Source organism: Schistocerca nitens, chromosome 3 (genome assembly GCF_023898315.1).
Source record: "Schistocerca nitens isolate TAMUIC-IGC-003100 chromosome 3, iqSchNite1.1, whole genome shotgun sequence".
Lineage (NCBI taxonomy): Eukaryota > Metazoa > Arthropoda > Insecta > Orthoptera > Acrididae > Schistocerca > Schistocerca nitens.
The window spans coordinates 327569795-327595757 of NC_064616.1; the positions used below are offsets into that span (position 1 = coordinate 327569795).

At 41.0% G+C, this 25963-nt stretch overlaps 1 protein-coding gene across 1 annotated transcript in view; it reads left to right on the forward strand.

Moving 5' to 3' along the window:
- Window positions 1-1293: 1293 nt before the first annotated feature.
- LOC126249212 (uncharacterized PE-PGRS family protein PE_PGRS10-like) overlaps window positions 1294-25963 on the forward strand; it is a 102534-nt gene continuing 77864 nt past the window's right edge. The window contains exon 1 of the mRNA XM_049950866.1: window positions 1294-1425. Coding sequence (XP_049806823.1) covers window positions 1294-1425 — 132 coding nt within the window. The remainder of the gene's footprint in view (window positions 1426-25963) is intronic.

A 25963-nucleotide genomic window follows, 5' to 3' on the forward strand; every position in this document is an offset into this window, starting at 1 on the left:
ATGAATGTTTTGTCCTTTGGTTTGGTATTTGTGTAAAAGCTGATTCTGACATTTATTCCTTGGAAAAAGTTTCCTACTTAATAATATAGGTTTCCCAAAAATGCCATGCTCACAAATTTTTCTATTACTTTTGATTCGGTATTATTTAGTGCTGGTTTCTCTTTGTGGTTGGTTGGTTCTTATCTGGGTGGCATGAGGTTTTATGCATTATGGAATCCTATATGCTTGAAATTTATGTCTGGTTTTGTAGCGTTTTATGGAAGACGAACGAATTTTAAACCTTTGAGTGTCTGTTATTCAACGTGATGTTCTGATGCATTTTATTCATTTCTTTTGCAACGTCATCAATTTCTTCTGTTGTACCATCAAATAAGATTAGCATATCATCAGTTTATCTTTTATAATATATTACCTAGTTAACTATCTGGGGACTTTCTTCAAAGAATTTACATTCCAAGTTGTTGGTGAAAATATCAGCAAGTAAACTGACAAGGCAGCTGCCCATAGCCAGGCCATCATTATGCTGGTAGAGTTTGTTGTTGAAAGAAAAGTAGTTATGTGATAGTTCTAGCACTAACAAATTACTGAACTCGTTTATTACTGTTGTTTATTTTCCTTTTGATAGTTGTAACGTTTCTTTAACAGGTATGTTTCTGTAAAGGCTAGTGGTGTCAAATGATACAAACTCAGCTGTCTCAGTTATCCAAATACCCTTTATATGTGTGTGTGTGTGCGAAAAAATTGAACAAAGTGAATTATTTACATTACTGAAAACACACACAGCAAAAAAGCCTGTCTATCGCTGCAAAATTAAAATATTATAAAATAGTTACACAACCAGAACTAACATTAGCAGCTGAAGCCATATTTAAAACAACTAATGCAGCAGAAATTGACAAAATAGTTAAGTTAGAAAGAAGAACAATTCTAACGTGCATAAACAAACAGTGTCAGGTATACCGGTACTGCAGAATAGCTTCATATGAAAGAGTATGCAAGACAATAGAACCAGTACTGAGCATGGTCGGGAAGAAACGCATCTCATTCCTTAGACATCTGATGACAATACCATAAGACAGAGTTAGTAAGAAAATTATAGACAAATTGTGGAATAGTATGGGCAATATTAAATGGATAACAGAAATTAGTGAAGGTGTAAGAGAACTCCAAATTACACTAGATGATCTAAAAAACAAAACAGAGTAAACTAAAATACTGCAAGACACGCAAACCAGAATAGGATAGGTAATTGCTTTTAAACGTCAACGTTTGTCAGTCGTCAATGAGAGGCACATGCGCCCCATTCTGGTGCGGCAGGCCAGTGACAGTCAGCGGGTAGCTGAAACCTGCCCAAGTTGGACAATACTTGCGCCGGCGCCCAGCGAAGCTGACGTCAAACCTGGGAAGCAAGCCGGCAGCCCGTCGGTAAGCTGTCTCGTTACCGACGCATCCTTTCTTCTTGCTGTGTCGGCTCCCTGATGTCGAAGGCCAGGGTAGACTTAAGGCAAGAGGGTGTTGCCCCATCGAATTCTAGAAACGATGGCAGCAGCTTGTGGTACTGAGCTATCTCGTCGTCTAATATAGCCCTGGCATCATGGTAGTACTCCTGTGCTCCGAATTCCTCTGGCTCAAAATTCACAGTTACTTATACAGCTCTGAGTTGCATTTGTTGCACGATTGCCCAGCTCTCAGTCACGTAGTTTATAACGTAGTTATAGCCCTGGCATGGTAATGCTATCCTACCCGCTCTGGCTATTACCACTGAACGGTGTAGGTTTCAGAGAGCGTGACTAGCCCATCTCACAATCCTTTTGCGTAGAATTTGCTATAGCCTACATGTCACCACACTGTGGTTAAGGCCACTGGTAGCTAGCGCAGTGTTCCCCTGCAGCTTCTTGAACATTTCAGAAAAGACTAGTTAGTGACGCTACTATGGTTTTATTGTCAAAACACAGTATTTTTCTGCATGAATCTGCACAATACAGCCATTAGTCGAGACGGACAGCCTCCCACAGCTTTAAAGGCCATAATCTTACTAGTCTCATAGAGTACTATAGTTAAGATAATAAGGTCTGTACAACACTGTTCCGAATCTTCTGTTAAAACGTTCTTTGCGATGTAGGTCTAGTACATCATTCAGAACCCAATTAAAGCTGTAATATTTCTACTTTAATTTGGTATGCTGAGATCGGGTGGTAATAGTGGAATAAAAGCGGGTTACACGCTGTGCGCTGTCTGGGGAGGTTAACCGTGCGTTTACTGGGCCACTGTTTCAGCAGGTAACTAGTCTTGGTTTACCACATTACCAGTCAGACTAAACATTGATTATAATCTTTTACAGTCATACAACAACCGGTAATATATATTTATAAAAGGGAGAATTTAAATAAAAAGAAAGAATTCAGTTTATATTTGCAAATTTATTTTAAAGATTGTTCATTGAAATTTCAGCATATTATACGTGAGTTATAACTGAGCTGGTGCCTTATTTACGATTGTGAAAATGTGAGATTGGAATCTTACTGAACAGATAAAATATGGAGTCAAGATTGGGAGACTGGATACAACACTGCATTCATAAAACAACACACAAAGAACATTGAAACACATGCAAGAGAAAGTTAATTACTACAAACAGATTCAAAATTTTACCCAAAGAAATTCCGTTCGTAGCACAATCCTGTCCGTCATGTAATTACCACACACTGGTATACTAAATTCATATTAACTCTTTGTGAAATCTTCGCGAAAAGAATAGCTGAGGGCTACTTTGATGATTACACCACATGCTTCACGTGGTCAACTTGGTTTACACAAAACGTATAACTCCACAGTAATTTTGATAATAAAATAAATTAGCTCGAAAAGCAATTGACAAAAGAAAAACCTTGAACTGGTTACTAACGTCTTACTATTAACCTGATGGGTCAAACAGTTATATAAGCACGTGGTACTGGTCTCACAAAGTACACGCCACGTGGGTTGAACATAAAGAAAAGTTGCTATATTCAAAATATTGTCAAGACGAGACGTTATAATCACACAAGCATTCGCATTTAAGATTGATCTTAGTTAGAGTTACTGATCAACACGTGGTTCCACTCTACTCACAAAGTAGTAACAAAGCAACTCCCGGAAAATAATATGAACCTCACACGAGAATTACACTACGCTGCAATTTAAGATAGCATTAGATATTTTAGAGCTAAACCCGAAATAAAAGTGATTAAATCCTCAGTTAGGCTGAACTTAACAAATCCATTGTCCTACGGACTCAGCAGACACGCGCTTAGCCGGAGATCTTACCATTTCAGACGCTCGCTACCGCCAGACTGCAACTGCCTACCGCCAGACTGCTACTCTCCAACTGCCTACTACCCAGCGTGCTCCTGAGAGTCGCTCACAAAGACAAGCGGAAGGGGCCAGAGGGGCAGCTTCCTATACCAACATGACAAGGGACGGACCGGACCATACTAAGAATAGAAACCTCTCTGCTTTTAGGAACCGTAGCTACCTGTTCCGACGTTGGTCCTACTGTTCTCTAGCAGACAGCCTTGTCTGCTACCCTCAAGCATGCAACTACAAACACATTTGATCATTCATCCTCTCACACAGAAGGGAAGGGGGATGACAGTATCTTATCATATACAGTATATAACAGAAAGCGGATGTAGGTTCCGTATGAGACTGTGTGACATGAATTACATATAAGAATTACATATAAACTTTGTTTTAAAGTGTAGTAGTGTGACAGATCGTTCTTGTTTGTGTGTAAAAGTAACACGTTCCACTACTCAGTCTCCTCCCAGATAGTCAGAAACGCCACAGTAAATTTAGGAGAGGAATTTACTCCATAAATGACATCAGATTTAAGAAATCAAACATGAAAGGAATCCAACAGAGACCTTTCATAACCCCAACGCTCCGGGAAAAGACTGTGCAGGGAATTTTCTGGCCATGCTAGGACATTCCCAAGCAGGCTTCTCACACTCTACTTAAACCAAAAGTGTAAAGAAAAGGCAAAAGGTCACCAGCTACTTGCTAAAACACAATAATTTCAAACATCTTTACAATCTACCAATTTCAAAGAGAGAAAAAAAAACACACAATCTGTGACACCTATTTAAAAGATCGTGTAGACCTAAATCGGTCAGCAAGTAAAAACAATGGTTCCTGTGTCATTCATGTGAAAACAATTTCTGGTTGTTACCCTTATGGAGTTCACCAGTATTTGCTCATTGCAAGAGCCAACTGATCACAGGCAAATTTATGACTGTTTATTAACAAGCAAAATTTATGAAAATAGCAAAGGTGCCACAGCAATTAAAAAGCAACATGAAATAACATCAGTATTACAAGGCAGAACATTACAATGCACAATCGGCAAAAGCAAAAAAATGATAAGAGAAAAAAACATGTTTTACGAAGTGGTTATCGCAAAAAAATTCTATATCTTATAAAACTAATAATTTGTAGAATTAAAATAACTATGTGGCACTAATTTAATCACTCTACTATATTTCAATTAGTTAGCAAACCATGAGCACTGTGTCATTATACTGAAGCTACAATAATTATGTGATTGTTACCCTTATGGGGTTCCTCACTATAAATATGCCCCATGCAAAGGCTAATCGATCACAGTCCAATGAGAATGAAAAGCTATCTGACTGATAAAGGAAGCAGTGCCACAGCAATGAATTTACTAAACAAAATAACACAAATCTAATACATCACACAAGAACAAACATTGATCAATAAAACAGTACAATAGTCAACATCTAAAACAAAACACCAATAAATAAAACACCTGCAAAATACAATAGTCAAAGTTTAAAAAAAATAGAACACCTGCAAAATACAAGAGTCAAAGTCTAAAAAAAAAGAACAAAAATAGAACACCTGCAAAATACAAGAGTCAAAGTTTACGAAACACCAATAAATCGAGTCCCTGCAGAACACACGAGTCAAAGTTTCTGTGACAGAAACACACGTATATGCATTGAACTAAGAACCGTATAATCATTGTTCACTGATACACTCACTAGTTCCACTGTTCCGCGGCACAATATAAGGGGAGAGGGAGGGGGTTCGTCGCCGCAGCTGTCAGTAGGGATTTTTGTCCATCTGTTGCGTGCAATCCCGCCGTCTCTGCCCTCTCATGAAGTTTCTCTTGGTGGTCTGTGTCACGTACATCTCGATTTGGTTCCATGTTTGTGTTGTCAAATTCGTCCGGTATCCTCGATTGACACGCCAGGTTGATATTCCTGGGCAAGGATGACACTTCAATGGCTCTTCTTTTGTGTCACCCTTAGCGACCAGAGAACATCGAACCATGATTTACTGTCGCTTGACAGTAGGCATCCTTCAGGAAATGTCGATAGGCGTCGTTGATGTCTGCAAGTTTCTTTGGACAGTACCTGTCAAAAGGCTCCACGCCCCTTGTTTTGTTTCACCGCGGCCGTCTCGTCACGGTCGCGTGCGTGTGGTGCGTTGCCAGGAGATGGATTTCCGCGCGGTGGACCGCTCGCCCATCTCAGGTCATTCCCTTCAGGGGGGGTCGCGCGGGGCGGCCGCCCATTAGCAGCAGGTACAAGGGAAAGTGTTTGCGGCGACCCTTCTTTTGTGGTTGACCGCGCTCCCGAAGTGGCCTGGCTGACAGCGTCTCCTGCTGGGAACCCCGCCAGTTTACTAATAGTCCGGCTGCTCCCGCTGTCTCTTAAGAGTTTTGCCGGTTCGCTTTCACGTTCTCAACTGCATTCACAGAAATTTTTTTATCATCCTTATGTGATTACACAATGTCATACATAATACCACTTAGTATTGTCTTTCACAATTTTTAAGAACAAAGTGAGACTTAATAAATTTTTTTAATAAAAATAATTAGATGAATCGACAATATAAAATAAAATTTAAATGTCTTGACAATGTAAAAATAAAAGTGAAATGACTTGATAGTGTAAAATAAAAATTTAAATGGACTGACAATATCATATTTAAATCCACATCACTAATGTGGTTCACTTACGTTTTAATAAATCAAGTGCTACTTATTAATTCACTAAAATGAATAGGGTTATGCCTTGCGCAAGTATAGGTCAGGACAGCATAGGGTTCGCATGTTATTTACACACACACACACATGCACACCTGTTGTCTATTCTACAAACTAACTACCCATACACATGCATTACTCATAATTCTACTTCTATCCACTACTAATTAATCCCACAAGCCACTTCAATGCTACTTCAACAAAGTGTTTACACCATTACAGCAATGTTCTAATTCGCCCTCTTCTTGACGCTCGCGGCATGCGTCTTGTCACATGATAAATGGAGAAACTTTCCTTAAACATACACAGTAAAAAGAACAATGGTTATTTACACGCAAAAACATTTATATCAGTTCACACACCTGAAAAGAGACTCGCAATTATACATTTATCATACTCATATATTCACACATCAAACAGTAAGAAAATTTCATCTAAAAATTACATTATCACAAGAATTAATCACACAGATGGCTCTGAGAAGGTTAAATTATTTGCATTATACAGGTTATACTACTTTTCTTACCCATTTTGCTTCGATTTCGTTCCTTCTTTACGTTACCTTTCGCTTCCAAATCATTTATTTCGCCTGTGGTGGTTATTCTGGACTCATTTCTCATGAATGGCAAAATTGTGGTCACCTGTATTCTGTAAAACAGTTTCATCTTTACATATTTGAACTTACAACAGACACAAAAGATCCGAATCCTCCTGTGGTTTAAGTGACAAATGTTTTGCTTCATCCTTATTACCTTAAACCAAGCTTTCCTTCGTTCCCATAATCAAAATTATTTAATCATCCTCTACCTTCAAGAGGGAAACTTCCTCAGTACAAATCATATAAGCTGCAGTGCATCCTGCACCAGCGAAAACAGTAGGCTGTAATGCTCACAGCATCAGCAAAACACATAAACGTCGCTTTTCTAGGACAAGTATTAACGCAGAATAATTTTTCAGGCTTTGGCTCAACATCAATCAAGACTACAAAAAGGATCCATTTGCTGGAAAACTGCTCGTATTTGACTACCACAATAATATTTCAGAGCCACGTAAATTATACAAACCACAATTCTTCTTTCACCTTGAAGGGAATCAATCTACTTACGAAATCCACAGACAGCACTTTACGTACTCAGCTATAAAGAACAAAAAAGACATATATCATCAATGTTAACATATCATCGCATATTGGGAAGCCAATGGTTAAACAATCGTATTATCACATCCTGTTTTCAAGATTCCAAACTTACTCATTCCTTTCTCAGAGTTATCCTATTTTAAAATATTCATACAGCACGCATACTATAGTAAGAGATCCTCATTTATACTGACAGATATAGAATAGTAATAGATAGATAGTAGCACTGAAAGCAGAAAATCGGAAACAAGGCTACTAACAGCTAGGGACCTGGGTTTGCCAGACCCATAATACCCACAGATCGGATATTCCCCTGAGTTTTTGCACTAATTCAGCAACGATCTTGCTTCTCTCAGGAGCGACTCCATTCAATTTACACACAAAATATATAAACAGCATTTCACTCGTTCACAAAGAAACCTTTTATCTTCTTATTTGGAACCAACCTAAATCCTAATTGCACAAGGAAAGAAAAAAAACTAAAACATCACTTCAATCCATCACATAGAAATATCTTTATCACTATTTTTACCAACGTATTATTCAAAATGCATACATCACAAATTTAAACTAATCAATTCTTTCTCCTCTCTATAAATCCTATGTACTCATTTGCCATGTCGCTCATTTGTTCCGATTTGGCGCCTTCTGGGCTGATCATTTGTCATTGCCGGTTTCGTTCATTTCCATTTACTGGATTATGTCTAGGGTTGGCTGGCCGAATTTCAACATCATGTGGGGCTCCGCCTACAATCCTACTCCCACCGTGTTCATCGTAGTAACGATGCTGGTTGCCGTACCTGTTGCGTTCACGATCTTGTCCCCATCCTCTATCATTTCTGTTGTTCCACCTGTGTTCGCGACTGTTACCCCAGTTTCTATACGGCCGGTCCCGATTATTGTTTCGTTCGCGTCGCGACGACCAGTCACGCCGTTGATTAGTAATACGGCCACGACTGCGGTCGCGCTGCTGTGCCCCGTAATAACTTTGTGCCTGATTAGGTGGGCATTCTGCTGTATTATATTCCAACTCTTGGAGAAGTGTTTTAAACGTTTCCACGTCCTCTTTGCATCGTCCCGCAAGAATGACGTGCCGCAAGTGCATCGGCAATTTGGTGATGCATATCCTAATTAGTTCCGCAGGCCCGTATGGGTCGTATAAAAATTGATTTGCCTGCAGCATGTGGTCGAATAGGCGTGCCGGGCTGCCGAAACCAGACTGGTTCAAATTTGGCAGCATAATTATGCCATGTTTGACCCTATCTTGTGCCGCTTCCGACCAATAGGCGGAGAGAAAGGCTTGTCGAAACTCCCGAGTGGAGTTGCAGTGACGCGCTGCCGACCTCATGCGACTCGCCGGTTCGCCTTCCAAATAGCCACACATATACTCTATCTTATGTGAACTTGCCCAGTCGGGAGGAAGACAGAACTCAAATTGCTCGAGCCATGCTCGTGGATGTATGCCTTTTTGAGAATTTCGGAATATCTCAAACTTTCTTACCGTAAGGAAATGTTTGAAATCAAATCCCCGCATTTCCTCCTGTCGAGGCCCTTGAATGTTTCTATTTCTCTCATGTCTGCCCCTTAAATTACATTCTTCCCTGTCGTCAAAATCTCCCTCGTGGCCGGAGTCCCTCTCTGCACTGTTCGTACGGCTATTTTTATTGCTATTGGCGAGTTCGGAATCACACGCCATGCGGTTTTCCAGATGCGCCACGCGTTCTTGTAAATCGCCTGTTACAGCTTTGTGCTGTCTGTTCACTTCAAACTGTCCCTTCTGAAATTTAAGAAGTGAACGCACTTCTTCGGTCTCTGCGGCCGCTACCGGTGTAGTATTGTTCTCGCTTTCCGTCAGCTTCATCGTGCCTACAATGTCCGCTAATGCCGCAATCTTCTCATCTATTTGTCTCTTGTCCTCCGCCCCAGTCTGCTTCAATTGTTCGACCTGCTGTTCCAACGCGTGGATCGCTAAACTGTTGTCCGCTATTGTGTTGCTAACGGACGTGGGACAATGCGTTTCAGCCTCCTGGACCCTCGAGAGTATCTGCTGGTGTTCCCTTTGGCATTCTTCTCTTAGCTCTTGGAAATTCCTAAGTAGCCGTTCTTCGCTTTCTTTAGATTCGGCCTCGCCACTCCGCTTGCTCTGTTCTAGGGCTTGCAGACGGTCATCGATTTGTTCAAATGTACGGCCTAATTCTTTCATAATATCGCTTTTTATTTCACTTGCCAGATTGTTTATTCTTTGTGAGATATCATCGGACACTCTCTGCATCGACTTGTCGACTTTATTTGTCTGCTGGATTAGTTTTTCGTCTATTTGTTCGCCTAGCTCTCGGATCGATTTCTCAGATTTTTGCGTCATTTGTTCGCCTAGCTCGCGGATCGATTTCTCAGATTTTTTTGATGCTTCTTTTTGTTCTCGGAACGATTTTTCTAATTTCTCCGTCATTTGTTCATTTTGTTGCAGTAAGGCTTTCATGAGTTCTGCCAAATCAATTTGGTTAGTTGGAGGGAAATTAATTTCTGGCTCTGATGTGAGCCCATTCGTGCTGTTTTGCATTTCGTCTGAAGTATTTCCCATTGTATTTTCGGAACTGTCCGACGCATTAACATTTGAAATCAAATTATCCCCTTGGTCCATGTTGCTTAAGTTGTCGGAACGCTTACTTTTAGCTTGGTTACGTGTCAGCATTAGTGCAATTTACACCCAGTACGCAACACACTAATCACAATAAATGTGTCCCCCAAAAATTACGACAGTCACACGAAAGATACTCAACCTAGTACGCACTTTTTTTTTTTTTTACACGCGAAACAAATTTTTATGTTTGATCGAAACAGTGGAATTTACAAGCGAGAGGAAAAAAAACACACATATATAGAACACACAAATATAGAAAACAAAACAACAAGACAAACAACACAACGCCGCTCAACAACGCCGTGAATCTTTTGAACGTCTGCTCGGAAACAACGAAAAAGTTGTTTGAGCGCTGTAGGGCAAAAAAATTAAGATTATACACGCTTGCAATCTAACGTATCAGAGATTCCAGAGTCTAGCGGAATCACAGAACAGGGTCGCCATGTGTAATATTTCTACTTTAATTTGGTATGCTGAGATCGGGTGGTAATAGTGGAATAAAAGCGGGTTACACGCTGTGCGCTGTCTGGGGAGGTTAACCGTGCGTTTACTGGGCCACTGTTTCAGCAGGTAACTAGTCTTGGTTTACCACATTACCAGTCAGACTAAACATTGATTATAATCTTTTACAGTCATACAACAACCGGTAATATATATTTATAAAAGGGAGAATTTAAATAAAAAGAAAGAATTCAGTTTATATTTGCAAATTTATTTTAAAGATTGTTCATTGAAATTTCAGCATATTATACGTGAGTTATAACTGAGCTGGTGCCTTATTTACGATTGTGAAAATGTGAGATTGGAATCTTACTGAACAGATAAAATATGGAGTCAAGATTGGGAGACTGGATACAACACTGCATTCATAAAACAACACACAAAGAACATTGAAACACATGCAAGAGAAAGTTAATTACTACAAACAGATTCAAAATTTTACCCAAAGAAATTCCGTTCGTAGCACAATCCTGTCCGTCATGTAATTACCACACACTGGTATACTAAATTCATATTAACTCTTTGTGAAATCTTCGCGAAAAGAATAGCTGAGGGCTACTTTGATGATTACACCACATGCTTCACGTGGTCAACTTGGTTTACACAAAACGTATAACTCCACAGTAATTTTGATAATAAAATAAATTAGCTCGAAAAGCAATTGACAAAAGAAAAACCTTGAACTGGTTACTAACGTCTTACTATTAACCTGATGGGTCAAACAGTTATATAAGCACGTGGTACTGGTCTCACAAAGTACACGCCACGTGGGTTGAACATAAAGAAAAGTTGCTATATTCAAAATATTGTCAAGACGAGACGTTATAATCACACAAGCATTCGCATTTAAGATTGATCTTAGTTAGAGTTACTGATCAACACGTGGTTCCACTCTACTCACAAAGTAGTAACAAAGCAACTCCCGGAAAATAATATGAACCTCACACGAGAATTACACTACGCTGCAATTTAAGATAGCATTAGATATTTTAGAGCTAAACCCGAAATAAAAGTGATTAAATCCTCAGTTAGGCTGAACTTAACAAATCCATTGTCCTACGGACTCAGCAGACACGCGCTTAGCCGGAGATCTTACCATTTCAGACGCTCGCTACCGCCAGACTGCAACTGCCTACCGCCAGACTGCTACTCTCCAACTGCCTACTACCCAGCGTGCTCCTGAGAGTCGCTCACAAAGACAAGCGGAAGGGGCCAGAGGGGCAGCTTCCTATACCAACATGACAAGGGACGGACCGGACCATACTAAGAATAGAAACCTCTCTGCTTTTAGGAACCGTAGCTACCTGTTCCGACGTTGGTCCTACTGTTCTCTAGCAGACAGCCTTGTCTGCTACCCTCAAGCATGCAACTACAAACACATTTGATCATTCATCCTCTCACACAGAAGGGAAGGGGGATGACAGTATCTTATCATATACAGTATATAACAGAAAGCGGATGTAGGTTCCGTATGAGACTGTGTGACATGAATTACATATAAGAATTACATATAAACTTTGTTTTAAAGTGTAGTAGTGTGACAGATCATTCTTGTTTGTGTGTAAAAGTAACACGTTCCACTACTCAGTCTCCTCCCAGATAGTCAGAAACGCCACAGTAAATTTAGGAGAGGAATTTACTCCATAAATGACATCAGATTTAAGAAATCAAACATGAAAGGAATCCAACAGAGACCTTTCAAAGCATACTGGAAAAATTCAACTTATACACACCACCAACATACTAACGACTTGAGGCTGCAGCGGGTAGTATACCACGGAAAGTGTCTGATTCAGTTACCTTACAAACCCTCCATAACATAACAGTTATGATACATTGTCTACAGTCAAATGTCAGAATCTTTTGTAGTTCCAATTGTGGTAAAAATGTAAATGTTGTGGGACTACGGCCTCCCATCGGGTAGACCGTTCGCAGGGTGCAAGTCTTTCGATTGAACGCCACTTCGGCGATTTGCTCGTCGATGGGGATGAAATGATAATGAATAGGACAACACAACACCCAGTCCCTGAGCGGAGAAAAAGCTCCGACCCAGCCGGCAACCGAACCCGGGCCCTTAGGATTAACATTCTGTCGCGCTGACCACGCAACTACCGGGGGCGGACAACTGTGGTAATATTACACTGATTTACATACGCACAAACAGCAGTATACTGACCACATAATCGGAATTTGCGGCTGAGGTTAAACACTGGGAGTCCAAATGGTTCAAATGGATCTGAGCACTATGGGACTTAACATCTGAGGTCATCAGTCCCTTAGAACTTAGAACTACTTAAACCTAACTAACCTAAGAACATCACATGCCAGAGACAGGATTCGAACCTGCGACCGTAGTGGTCGCGCGGTTCCAGACTGAAGCGCCTAGAATAAAACTACCATTTCACCTACATGGGAGCAATAATGCGGCAGCAAGAGGCACATTGGGAGAAACTCGGAAAGGAAGCACTGGAAACTATTTTGAGGATATTTAAAAATCCTCTGACTATACCTCCTCACTGAAATTGACTAACATTAAAATAGACGTTCTGATGGACCAACTGCCTGGATTATTGCAAGAGCTTCGTGCAGAGGACTATTACCTTACTGACCTGAGTATAACGCAAGATTTTGCTGGGATTTTTAATAGAAACACGACTTCTGTGCGCAAAAACACTGCTTAGGAAAGTGTAGTATTACTGCATGCAGTAATAAGACTGTTTCAAGTGGACGAGCTACAAGTGTAGAATAAAAGCAGATAACAAATTTATACGCCAAACCACAAGCCCAGGAGTGAACGAAGTTACCGGTAACCATCTCATCGATTATATGAAGTGCTCTGGTATGCACTTACAAGAAACTTTTACTTCTTGCTTGGCTACCGAACGCGGTACTACCAAACTAGAAGAAGGAACTTGCCTACTGGGGTAATAAAACCACGCGAAAGTTGAGTAGAGTACGAGTGAAACTTGTGGACAGTCAGGAACGAGATAAGATTATTAACTATGTTCCATCTGCCTACAGTTTCAATTATTTGCCCACAAATACTATCTGGCGATTCTTAAACCATACTGCAACAATGAGACTTATGCGAAAGTGCTGTACTGAAGCTGAAGAAACATATTTTTCTCAATTCAGATCATTGATCCCTGGAATACTGTAAGATATTGATATTAGCGAATTAGCATTGCTTCTGACACACATTATTATTCCATATGTCTCAAGAGAAGGTACGAGTGTGTCACACTTAAACCATTCGCTATGAACGAAGTACAGTTAATGTGTTACTTGTCCAGGAAAGGAAGCTGAAAATGGAAGAGGTTGAAGTCAGAATACTAAAACTGCACTACATAGCAAAAACAATTGCACAAAGGAAGACTATAAACTGCTACTGGAAAAGAGCAGCCCAGTGCAAGTATTGATTTATGAATTACTTTAAACACAATGTATGCAAAAGTCTGGATGCAGCAGGAAATACAAGATTAATGCTGTAATGGCCATGTATTGGAATTTCCTCCGTAAGTAGATGTTTTGTTGTGTAGGATAACATTGTGCATACAAAGAACACATGCATATTCCTTATCGTAATATGCAAGTATTGTTATTTTAATAGACCTCTGAATATGGTGAAGAATTTCAATCTTGTGTCCAGAAAATTAAAATTATCTGTTAATAACTTGAATACACAATATTAATGTTCCACAATAATATTTATTTAATAGTTCATTATGAAGCGGCTTTCGACTCCTTAGGCCATCGTCAAAAAACTTGATACTAAACAGAAAGTCCGCACAATGTCAGCGAGAATCATAGCTGTCCAAAGAATGTTGTACAAGAAGCCGAAAGCCGGTTCATTAATTAATAATTGTTGTGGAACATTAATACTGTATATTCACGTTATTCATCTGTCTATGTTCCTGCAAGAACCGACGAAATATTCCATCATTGTTAAAAGCATCTGCATCATTTATCATAAATACGTAATATTCCAGGTATAAGACACACATGTAAGACTACCTTTTCAACTTAATTGTTCTATAACAGTAAAAAAAAACACACACATACACACACACACGTTACTCACTTATTGGCATTGCTGGTATAGCTTATGAGTCAAGCAGCACTTGTCGACGCGCTTAAATAATGAATACAGTTATACTCAATGTCCATGCCGTTAGTCATACCACTTTCATGCATCATGCACTGTTATAAAAATGTAGAGTTATGTCTCATATGCGTAAATGATACAGGAAAATATAGTAATATGCAACATTGGACATTAAACACATGTTGTAACGTTTAAAAACAATGTTAATTTTATTGCTCTTACATATACAAACTTATTAATATATACTTAATGTTCTACCATCACAACTGTTCGTCATATGGCAATATTTAGCACAAGTGCTAGGTATACGAGAGATATGTTATCGCATATGTATACTTTAGTAAATATATGATGCTAAAAACTTCCTCAGTAGTCTGTAGAAGTATAGAATGGAACTTTATGTCACAAACTATTGAGATTTCATAATTATACATTAAAAAGATGTTTCTTATCAGTTTCGACTTTCGACTCGAAATAGTGTCTTTGTACCGAAAGCAGCGAATTTTGTGTCAAAATCGATTTCTATAACAGATTTTTTTTTTTTTTGGATTTCTGATAGTACTCTATGTTACAGGTAAGCAGATATATTTGTGCCAATTTACTCTATACATTGTTATGTTACAGCAAAACAACTTTAACGAACTACTCTGCTGACAGTAAAATATTGGTTCAAGTACTTTTTTTTGTAGTAGGATATAATACGCTTTGTAACTTACAACAGCATCCCTATATGTTGCATGGATGCTACATAACTATGTTAAATGCATGGTTTAAAAAGGAAGTCACTCCATTTCTTGAAAAATAAAGTCATTACTGCTTTTTTAAGCGGAGGCAACAGTGGCAAGGCTGGAAAGATCCATAAACAGTTATGTGCTGAATGGAATACTCAACTCCTACAACTTCATTTTCAAATATGATGCATAACCCAGAACACGGTTCTGAGACCCCGAACTCCATACAGTGCCGTACTTCACCAGTCAGTTATATTCCTATACGGGATCAAATTAATCAAATACGGTGCAAATAGGTTTGGGTTTTGTACCATATATTGCTCTACCGTGCAATGACGCAACAGTGCATGCAGTACAGGAGTGGTGGCGAGTATGTTAAGTCCTCTTCCCATGATTTGTTATATTGTTGATATCAGGTTATTGGAGCGTGGTTCGTAGTAAGGTATACTTTAATTGTATTCTGAATACTGTAGTATTCTTTCCCAATACGAGTGAGCTGTGAGTGGGGAAAATCTGGCTCACAATGATGGAATGCAAGACATGGGCTTTTACTGTAAATACACTCCTGGAAATGGAAAAAAGAACACATTGACACCGGTGTGTCAGACCCACCATACTTGCTCCGGACACTGCGAGAGGGCTGTACAAGCAATGATCACACGCACGGCACAGCGGACACACCAGGAACCGCGGTGTTGGCCGTCGAATGGCGCTAGCTGCGCAGCATTTGTGAACCGCCGCCGTCAGTGTCAGCCAGTTTGCCGTGGCATACGGAGCTCCATCGCAGTCTTTAACACTGGTAGCATGCCGCGACAGCGTGGACGTGAACCGTATGTGCAGTTGACGGACTTTGAGCGAGGGCGTATAGTGGGCATGCGGGAGGCCGGGTGGACGTACCGCCGAATTGCTCAACACGTGGGGCGTGAGGTCTCCACAGTACATCGATGTTGTCGCCAGTGGTCGGCGGAAGGTGCACGTGCCCGTCGACCTGGGACCGGACCGCAGCGACGCACGGATGCACGCCAAGACCGTAGGATCCTACGCAGTGCCGTAGGGGACCGCACCGCCACTTCCCAGCAAATTAGGGACACTGTTGCTCCTGGGGTATCGGCGAGGACCATTCGCAACCGTCTCCATGAAGCTGGGCTACGGTCCCGCACACCGTTAGGCCGTCTTCCGCTCACGCCCCAACATCGTGCAGCCCGCCTCCAGTGGTGTCGCGACAGGCGTGAATGGAGGGACGAATGGAGACGTGTCGTCTTCAGCGATGAGAGTCGCTTCTGCCTTGGTGCCAATGATGGTCGTATGCGTGTTTGGCGCCGTGCAGGTGAGCGCCACAATCAGGACTGCATACGACCGAGGCACACAGGGCCAACACCCGGCATCATGGTGTGGGGAGCGATCTCCTACACTGGCCGTACACCACTGGTGATCGTCGAGGGGACACTGAATAGTGCACCGTACATCCAAACCGTCATCGAACCCATCGTTCTACCATTCCTAGACCGGCAAGGGAGCTTGCTGTTCCAACAGGACAATGCACGTCCGCATGTATCCCGTGCCACCCAACGTGCTCTAGAAGGTGTAAGTCAACTACCCTGGCCAGCAAGACCTCCGGATCTGTCCCCCATTGAGCATGTTTGGGACTGGATGAAGCGTCGTCTCACGCGGTCTGCACGTCCAGCACGAACGCTGGTCCAACTGAGGCGCCAGGTGGAAATGGCATGGCAAGCCGTTCCACAGGACTACATCCAGCATCTCTACGATCGTCTCCATGGGAGAATAGCAGCCTGCATTGCTGCGAAAGGTGGATATACACTGTACTAGTGCCGACATTGTGCATGCTCTGTTGCCTGTGTCTATGTGCCTGTGGTTCTGTCAGTGTGATCATGTGATGTATCTGACCCCAGGAATGTGTCAATAAAGTTTCCCCTTCCTGGGACAATGAATTCACGGTGTTGTTATTTCAATTTCCAGGAGTGTAATTCCCTCATCATCACCCGACTTAATTCGACTACATTCCATTATCCTCTTTTTGCTTTTGTTGATGTTCATCTTATATCCTGCTTTCAAGACACTGTCCGTTCCGTTCAACTGCTTTTCCAAGTCCTTTGCTGTCTCTGACAGAATTACAATGTCATCGGCGAACCTCAAAGTTTTTATTTCTTCTCCATGGATTTTAATACCTACTCCGAATTTTTCTTTTGTTTCCTTTACTGCTTGGTCAATATACAGATTGAATAACATCCGGGATAAGCTACAAACATGTCTCACTCCCTTCTCAACCACTACTTCCCTTTCGTGCCCCTGGACTCTTATAACTGCCATCTTGTTTCTGTACAAATTGTAAGTAGCCTGTATTTTACCTCTGCCACCTTTAGAATTTGAAAGAGAGTATTTCAGTCAACACTGTCAAAAGCTTTCTCTAAATCTACAAATGTTATAAACTTAGGTTTGCTTTTCCTTAACCTATCTTCTATGAGAAGTCGTAGGGTCAGTATTGACTCACATGTTCCAACATTTCTATAGAATCCAAAGTGATGTTCCCCAAGGTCGGCTTCTACCAGATTTTCCCTTCGTCTGCAAAGAATTCGTGTCAGTATTTTGCAGCCGTGACTTGTTAAACTGATTGTTGCGTATTTTTCATGCCTGTCAGCAACTGCTTTATTTAGAACTGGAATTATTGTACTCTTCTTGAAGTCTGTTCTTTCGGGAACAGATACCATCTTCATATAGTTAAAGGCTACCTGGCCAATGACCTTCTTCTGTGCGAATGCACGCGCTTTGCCCGAACTCTTACGGGACTCGTCAGCTTCGTCTGGAGCGAGTAATTAGTGAATGGGCAAATATCTACGTAGGTTGTGGACAGTTGGGAATGTGGGCCTCGTGGGAGGCGTGCAAGGGACAAGTCCTTGCAGTAGCACTATCCTCTGTACCCTGGTGGCTCAGATGGATAGAGCGCCTGCCACGTAACCAGGAGATACCAGGTTCGAGTCCCGGTTGGGGCACACATTTTCAGCTGTCCCCATTGATGTATATTAACAACACCTGTCGGCAGCTAAGGGTTTCGATTTAATTATCATTTCATAAGTGTAACTGTAGCACAGAAATAGGCGAACAGGTCCATACTGTTCACTTACTGTACTGGCAATGAGCCACCAGAAATGTTAATAACCGTCAAATACGTGGGACCAACCTATACTAGAATGATTAGCCGACACAACTTGTAGGAAAAGCAGATGCCATGCAGAGATTTATGCGAAGCATGTTAAGGGAATGTAATTCATCCACGAAAGAAGTGGTTTACAAAAGTGTCATAAGACTGATCAAGGGACTGCAAGCAATTAAAAAGGGGGCCGGCCTGAGTGGGCAAGCGGTTCTAGGCACTACAGCCATGAACCGCGCGACCGGTACGGTCGCAGGTTCGAATCCTGCTTCGGACATTGATGTGTGTGATGTCCTTAGGTTAATTAGGTTTAAGTAGTTCTAAGTTCTAGGGGACTGGTGACCTCAGAATTTAGTCCCATAGCGCTCAGAACCATTTGAATTAAAAAGGGTAGCAAGTTCACCGTTATTCATTGTGCTTTATGTACTTGTTAGTACATATGGATTAAGCAAATATCGCACTAGACTAATTTAGGACCACACTATCGAATGGATACGCAAAATTATGCTTTAAAAATATTTTTTTGCAGCGGGAAACAAACCGTTGCTGTTTGTCGGCACTGTATGTCGCATAAAAGACGTGATGTGCAGTATTTGTTTGGGCACACCCTCGCTACACGTTGCAGACTGCAAATATCTGACAAAATACCACAGAAAATGTGCCTGAAGGTTCTTAACGGAAACACTCCATATCTCCGATCGCTATCATAGGGATGGCATTTTGGAACTTAAACGAGGTAAACCGTACTGTCCCTACGTGCATTACTTGTTGTATAACATATAGCTTTTTTCTTAACAGAAACTTATGAGATGCTGGCCATCGGACTCGTTGGCTGTCTGGAGTGTGGCGCTAGTGTCATGTTGTGAGGGCCACAGCTGCAGGTAATAGGGCAACATCCCGCTGAACTCCGCCCACTGCTACGCTCTCCTTCCTCACTCGAGTGACACGGGGCGGCCGCAGAGCCGCAGGTCTGTCAGTGTAGCGCCTGCGCTGGCGAGACGGCGTTAGCCTCCCTGAGCGCGGCGGCAGGTGATCATTTAGCGGCTCTGTCAAGCAACCGCAACGCCTGCCGGCGCGCCTCCAGCTGACAGCAGGCAGCAGGATAGCCTGCCCACCCCTCGCGAGTCCAACGGCTGCTCACAGCAGCAGCGGTGGCGGCAGTATCACATCTGCTTCAAATAAAGAAGCAATTGCACACATACTACAATACTACACACAGTGGCAGTTGCCAGTCTCGCTTGTGTCTCTGCAATCAAAGCTCGAAGTTGTAACTGTTTAAAATAATGAAATAAAACACGTCTGCAATTATTTTAAGAAAAATTCTCTTCCATTTTTTTAATATTTACCTGAGTTTACATATGGTTATGTCCATTGTGACGGTAAAAGTTAGCTAAAGTGGGCTATTTGAATTTTAATCTTTCCTTGTAACAAGCAAAATATCTTGGATTTTTCCGCCATTTTTATTTCCTGCCATAATGAGCTAGTTCCGGCCTATTAGAGGATGGGAACTTGAAGGGTAATAAATAATGATGGTAGTGAATTATAGCTATAATAAATGTATAAAAAGGCTGAGAGACACATATCAGGTGTGTATATAGGATGTGAGCGTAAAGATAGGAAATGAGACTCAGTTGAAGAAATAAATTGGAACAATTGTTGTGGGGGAAAGGCACCCATTTTTAGATCATAAATTGTAGAGAGGGTGTGGTTGAAAGTGACTGATAAATTTGGCAACTATGCGGGTAGCACCAGCTTCCCAGATGAATTAGGAGTACCGCCATTAATTTTATTTTTTGCTATTTACACCTCATCCAACTGGCTTGGAGAAGTGAGGGACAGGGAAGGGTGACTTTAACCTAGACCTTGGTGAAGATCTGGCTACAATGCAAACTGCACCAGCCTGCCCACTGTTCCATTATTAACTCCATTATCAAGAAATACTACGAACTCCGTCCTAAATCTAACACTGTTTTATTATCTCATGTGGGGGGCTTAGAAGCCAATCAGTGTAAGTCATTGTTTTTCTGCAACTGACTTACATGTCGTAACAGATTCCTGAGACTTCAGTCTTTCAGTTTCCGAGACGAGTGAGTCACAATTTGACATTTCTTATGCTAGATGGCAGCGTATATGAGCCGAAATGTTCCGAAGTCATTTAGTGTAAGTCAGTTTGCAACACCGGTTTGTTTGTCTTTGTGTACTGTTAGATACAGTAATGTCCTACTGTTACACAATACGTGATTCTTAGATCAGGAAGTCCTCTACAGTCGTTGAAAATATGCCGTTTTCAGATAGCGGTTCTGAATATGTACCAGATAATGATAATAATTCGTCCGATTGAGGTATGCACATTCTAACCTCTAAAATGTGTCGTGATTTCATGTGACCACTCAGAAAAGGCTTCTTTCCCAAAAATAGTGTATTGTTTATCCCTTTATTGATATTGTAACCTTCCAACCGGAAGTGATGTCATTTCGTGCGTGTAAAAAGTTTTTTATGGACACATTTCAAGTTAGTGACGCTCGTCTTTCTCAATCATTGGATAGTACAGAACTATCTGTATGTATTGATAAAAGAGGCCATAGGCCGCCAACGAGCCTTGCTGAACACGTGTTTTGGAATAATTTTTTTGAATTGTGAACTGTTTGGTGAGTTACATTGAATGACTTCCTAAATGTTTTATTTATTTGTAAATGTCACGGAAGAACATGATCACCGGTTAGACAACCATGATAAAAGCAATGAAAACGAAAATATGACGATACAGAAAAGAAGAAAACGGAAGAGGAAGCAATATTCATGAAAAAGGATAGCCAGTTCTGCCAAAAGATGTTCTGGGAAAGCTTATGTGAACAGAATTGGGAAAAATTTACCTGAAAAATCCTTTAAAAATATGAACTGTAAATGTTCACGAAAGTATTTTGATTTAGAAAATCCTGCAGAACGGCGATCATTGTTCGAATCCTTTTATAAATTGGGGGACAATGCAAAGCAGAACATCTATCTTCGCTGACTAATCCACAACACGAAGGTGAGGCAACGTCGTCCAAGACACTCATCGAAGGCATCAAAATCGAAAACTCTGACATATTATTTGACAACAACAGTGATGTCAGTTCGTGCGTGTAAAAAGTTTTTTATGGACACATTTCAGGTTAGTGATGCTCGTCTTTCTAAAATATCGTATAGTACAGAACCATCTGTATGTACTGATAAAAGAGGCCATAGGATGCCGACAAATAAAATCGATGTCACAAAAGTGAAAGAACACATCGAATCGTTTCCCTCTTATAAAAGTTATTATACTCTCTCTGATTCGTCAAATCGGAGATATTTGCAATCTGATCTGAATATCAGGCAGATATACAACCTCTACGTGGAGAAATGTGCGCAGTATGGTACCGAACCTGTTAAAAATGTATTATCACGTGTTTTCCACTAATTTCAATTTACATTTTAAACCCCCGTCCAAAGATAAATGCCAGCTATGCGATTCCCTGTAGAACATTCTTACTTTAGAGAATGATGATGCAAAAAAGGACGAGGTAAAGATTACAAAAGAACTTAATCTTCGGCGAGCACAACAAGCACGAGATTCTTTGAATTCAGACAAGTTTGCTTGCAGGAGAAGAGGTTCACGTTTTTACTTTTGATCCGGAAGAAGCTTTACCTTTCCCCAAACTGCCCACATCTGTTGTCTATTACAAACTAAATATGTATGTATATAACCTAGCAGTGCACAGCTTTAATGACTCTAAAGGTTACATGTAGATGTGGGATGAGACAGAAGGATCTCGAGGATCGCAGGAAATTGGAGCATGTCTTGTTAAACATCTTAAACAACATGCCTCATCTCATGGCCATATTATCATGTATTCAGATTCTTGCACACGTCAAAACAGGAATATCAAATTAAGTTTATCGTTGCAAAAACTTTTGCAAGATCCAGGGATGGCACCTGATTACACTGACCACAAATTTATGGTATCGGGGCACATTTACCTCCCAAATGATGCAGATTTTGTCGTTATCGAATCCGAAGCAAAAAAGAAAGAATTTATTTTTGGTCCAAGAGATTGGATTGATTTGGTAACAATTGCCAAAGGCAAAAATCCATTTCTGGTAACAGAGATGAAGCGAGAAGAGTTTCTTTCAATCAAAAACTTGGAAGCTTTAATTTCCAATAGGGAAACCAATACTGAAGGGGGTAAAGTAAACTGGTTGATAATGAAATGGCTACGATACTGCAAAGACCAAGAAAATTCTATTTTCTACAAAGAAACATTGCTGGAAGATATTGCATTTTATGAGATCAACATTACATCAAATGAAAAAGGAAGGTTATCTTTTGATCAGTATTGTTCAAGATCCCTGTATCCAGTTCGTCGACCTGTTAAAGAGCTGAAAAAGAAGCATATGTTGTAACTTTTGCAATATATTCCTCCACATTACCACTCATTTTATCGATGGTTACCTTCAATAAACCGAAGCACGCGTGCATCATCCTCAAAAACAAAATAAATCAAGAATCCTGTAGAGTATGGCAGCGATAATGATGAATATATAGATTAAATTCAACAAAAAGTGCAGTGGGCAGTGACCATAAGTCACAGTTTTTGTGTTAAATTATAGTTATGTTCTAAATTATCTAAGTTATGTTCTGTATCCTCACAATAGGTGAGTTGTTGTATTAGGTTTCAATACAAAAAAGTCTTGTCATTGTATGAATCACCTGCTTTTTTCTGTGTTACATTTTGAAAACATCTAATTATCTTCAGTTTCATTGTGGACTGACCTACACTGATTGGCATCTAAACTCTCCATGTATCTAATGTTTAGATATGAATAATTATTTTAGCAGTGTGTGTTTCCCTACACATATGCAACCCTTGTTCTATATTGACGTCTATACTCTGTAAACCACTGTACATCAACATCAGCGTACTTACTCCGCATAGCACTGCACAAAGCATGCTAGAGGGTTCGTCGTAACAATACTATCCGTTTTCTGTCCTAGATCTTTCGCCTACTGAGCGAGAGAAAAATGACTGTCTGTATGCGTCCATACTTGTATTTTGTCGTATTTTCATGCTGCCTACACGAGCGTAACGGAACGGCAGCATAATGGAAGAACAGTCATCTTCAAATAGAGGTTCTTTAAATTTACACATTAAATTTACCCAACAGGATTTAAAGAGAACTACACCACCTTTCTCCCAAGGATTCCCTTTGAAGTTCCAGAAAATTTCTGTTATACTTTAATATGGACCGTACCTACCTGTTACGACTCCAGCAGCGTGTATCTGCCTTTGTTCGGTGTCTACTGTGATATATATATATATCACAATGACCCAAAATGTCGGGACATTAATCTGGAATTGGTCGCGCTAACGGAATTTCTGTTACAGTTGCATTGCTTCCTTGCCCAACTCTTCCGAAACAACGTTTCACATTCCGTAATACTGATTTAACGTTTTCATCCCATTTCGCAATCGCTTATTAGTATTTTCCCTATACGACGTGCTCAAAATAGTCACCACTTATCTTGCAGTCAGATGCAGTCTCGTTCTTTCTTTTATCATATACACGATCTAGCCTTTATCCATAACTAGAGTGTTGCCATTCTGTAAACCAAGTGGAAATTCGGTGCAAGCCTCTCTCCTTTCCTTACGACCGTAGAACGAAGATGTTTTCTAACAGTCAACATTATAAGAGAACTATTTTACAGTGCTACTGATTCTACCTAATACGTATATTGAGAACACTGAAGGTCCTATTACTCACACCCGTTGTTAGTTTCGTTTCTATAGGACATTTGTCGTCCAGCACGACGTACTGGATTCTGTTTGTCAAATATTCATCACGCAAGTCATATCTGCGAAGACACTCCATATAACTGACAATGTGGCACAGTGTCTGACGGCTTTAGGAAATGTAGAAAGAAAATCTACTTGTTCACGTGCATTTACATTTCGTAAGTGATAGATTCCGAATACATTTTGAATTTTTGAGAGAAGCATGTTTTCCTGCGGTAGTAGAGGTCTGAAAATTGGGCGTTTTGCTCGTTCGTACTCGCTCGTTCTCACCGCGCTCGGGCATGGCGTTCACGAGTGTGAATACTCGGAACGGGCAGGCTGTGGTCGAACGAAGCGGTATGGAGTGTAGGGGGGGGGGGGGGGGGGGGGAAGGCAGAGGCCACCCGCCCTGGCGCGCTCACGGTGCTGCTGTTCTGAACGTTATACGAGTGGTGGTGGTGGTGGTGGTGGTAGTAGTAGTAGTAGTAGTAGTAGTTGTAGTACTGGTAGCAGCAGTAGTAGCCCTGTGAGTCTGCAGGTTGACGTTGCTTCTGACATACTCCCACCAGCTGATGCAACTACACTCAGGTCATTTTACTGCTGCTGTAAACTAATATTCCTGGATGATTGCGTCTAATCGCAACGTCGTGTTTAATACAATCACGAAAATTTGAAAACAGTTTAACGAAGTAACTGGCCGGCCGGGGTGGCCGAACGGTTCTTGGCGCTCCAGTCTGGAACCGCGCGACCGCTACGGTCGCAGGTTCGAATCCTGCCTCGGGCATGTATGTGTGTGACGTCCTTAGGTTACTTAGTTTTAAGTAGTTCTAAGTTCTAGGGGACTGATGGCCTCAGAATTTAAGTCCCATAGTGCTCAGAGCCATTTGAACCATTTTTAACTAAGTAACTACCAACTTTTGTAACGATGGTCTGTCTACGAGTGAAAAATCATGATGCTGTTTTTTATAATACCGTCTACATTGTTGATTCAGATTTATACATGTGAACTTTATCCCGTAAGAAACTATAAATCTAACAAGAACAAAATCGTCTCCAAATTATTCTCTGTTAGGGTTGTTAATTGCAATGAATTGTCAGGATGTCATCTAACAACCTCAATGTGTTTCTTAATAAATTCTCCAAATTTTTTTCTTGTCAGAAAAGTGAGTAGTCAGTACTGCCATATTTCGCTGTGCCTGCTCTTGATAAACAAAATGCGCAATAATAGGTAGGTAACACCTTTTACGAAATCTTTCGACCCACATATTCACTGTACATACACACGCATGCACGCATACGGCCTGGCAGTGCTGGCTATCGTACTCGCATGTATTTCATCGGCTTGTCTCTCAGCCCTTCGTCCTTCGTACTACTATTGTAGGATGAGGCAAAAGTTTGGTGATGTCCACATGTCGCAATTCTGAAACAATGTTTACAAGCTCCCGACGTTATGAGTGTAACTCTCCACCTGACTTTAATGTAAATGAACGAAGGTCTTTGACAGAAATTTCTACGCACTTTTTAGTTACCATAGCTTTAAATGACACTGGAAATGTTTCTAACTCACACTTTGTTGTGTTTGCAAACATGTGTCTTCAGGCATGTGTTGGAGGATCTGCAAGACGGGAGAGCGGAGCACTCGACACGAAGCAGGTATCATTTCCATCATTATCAGTCACCGGTGAAAATATTTCCCAGACACTGTTACGGCCACCGTCTTTCGCACTCGGGCGACTGAGCGGCGATCGGGTACCCAGACGGTCGAGCAGTTCGAGCGTGGGACGCTCGAACGAGCGTGAAGCAGTGTTACTTAAACATCGATAGCTGATGC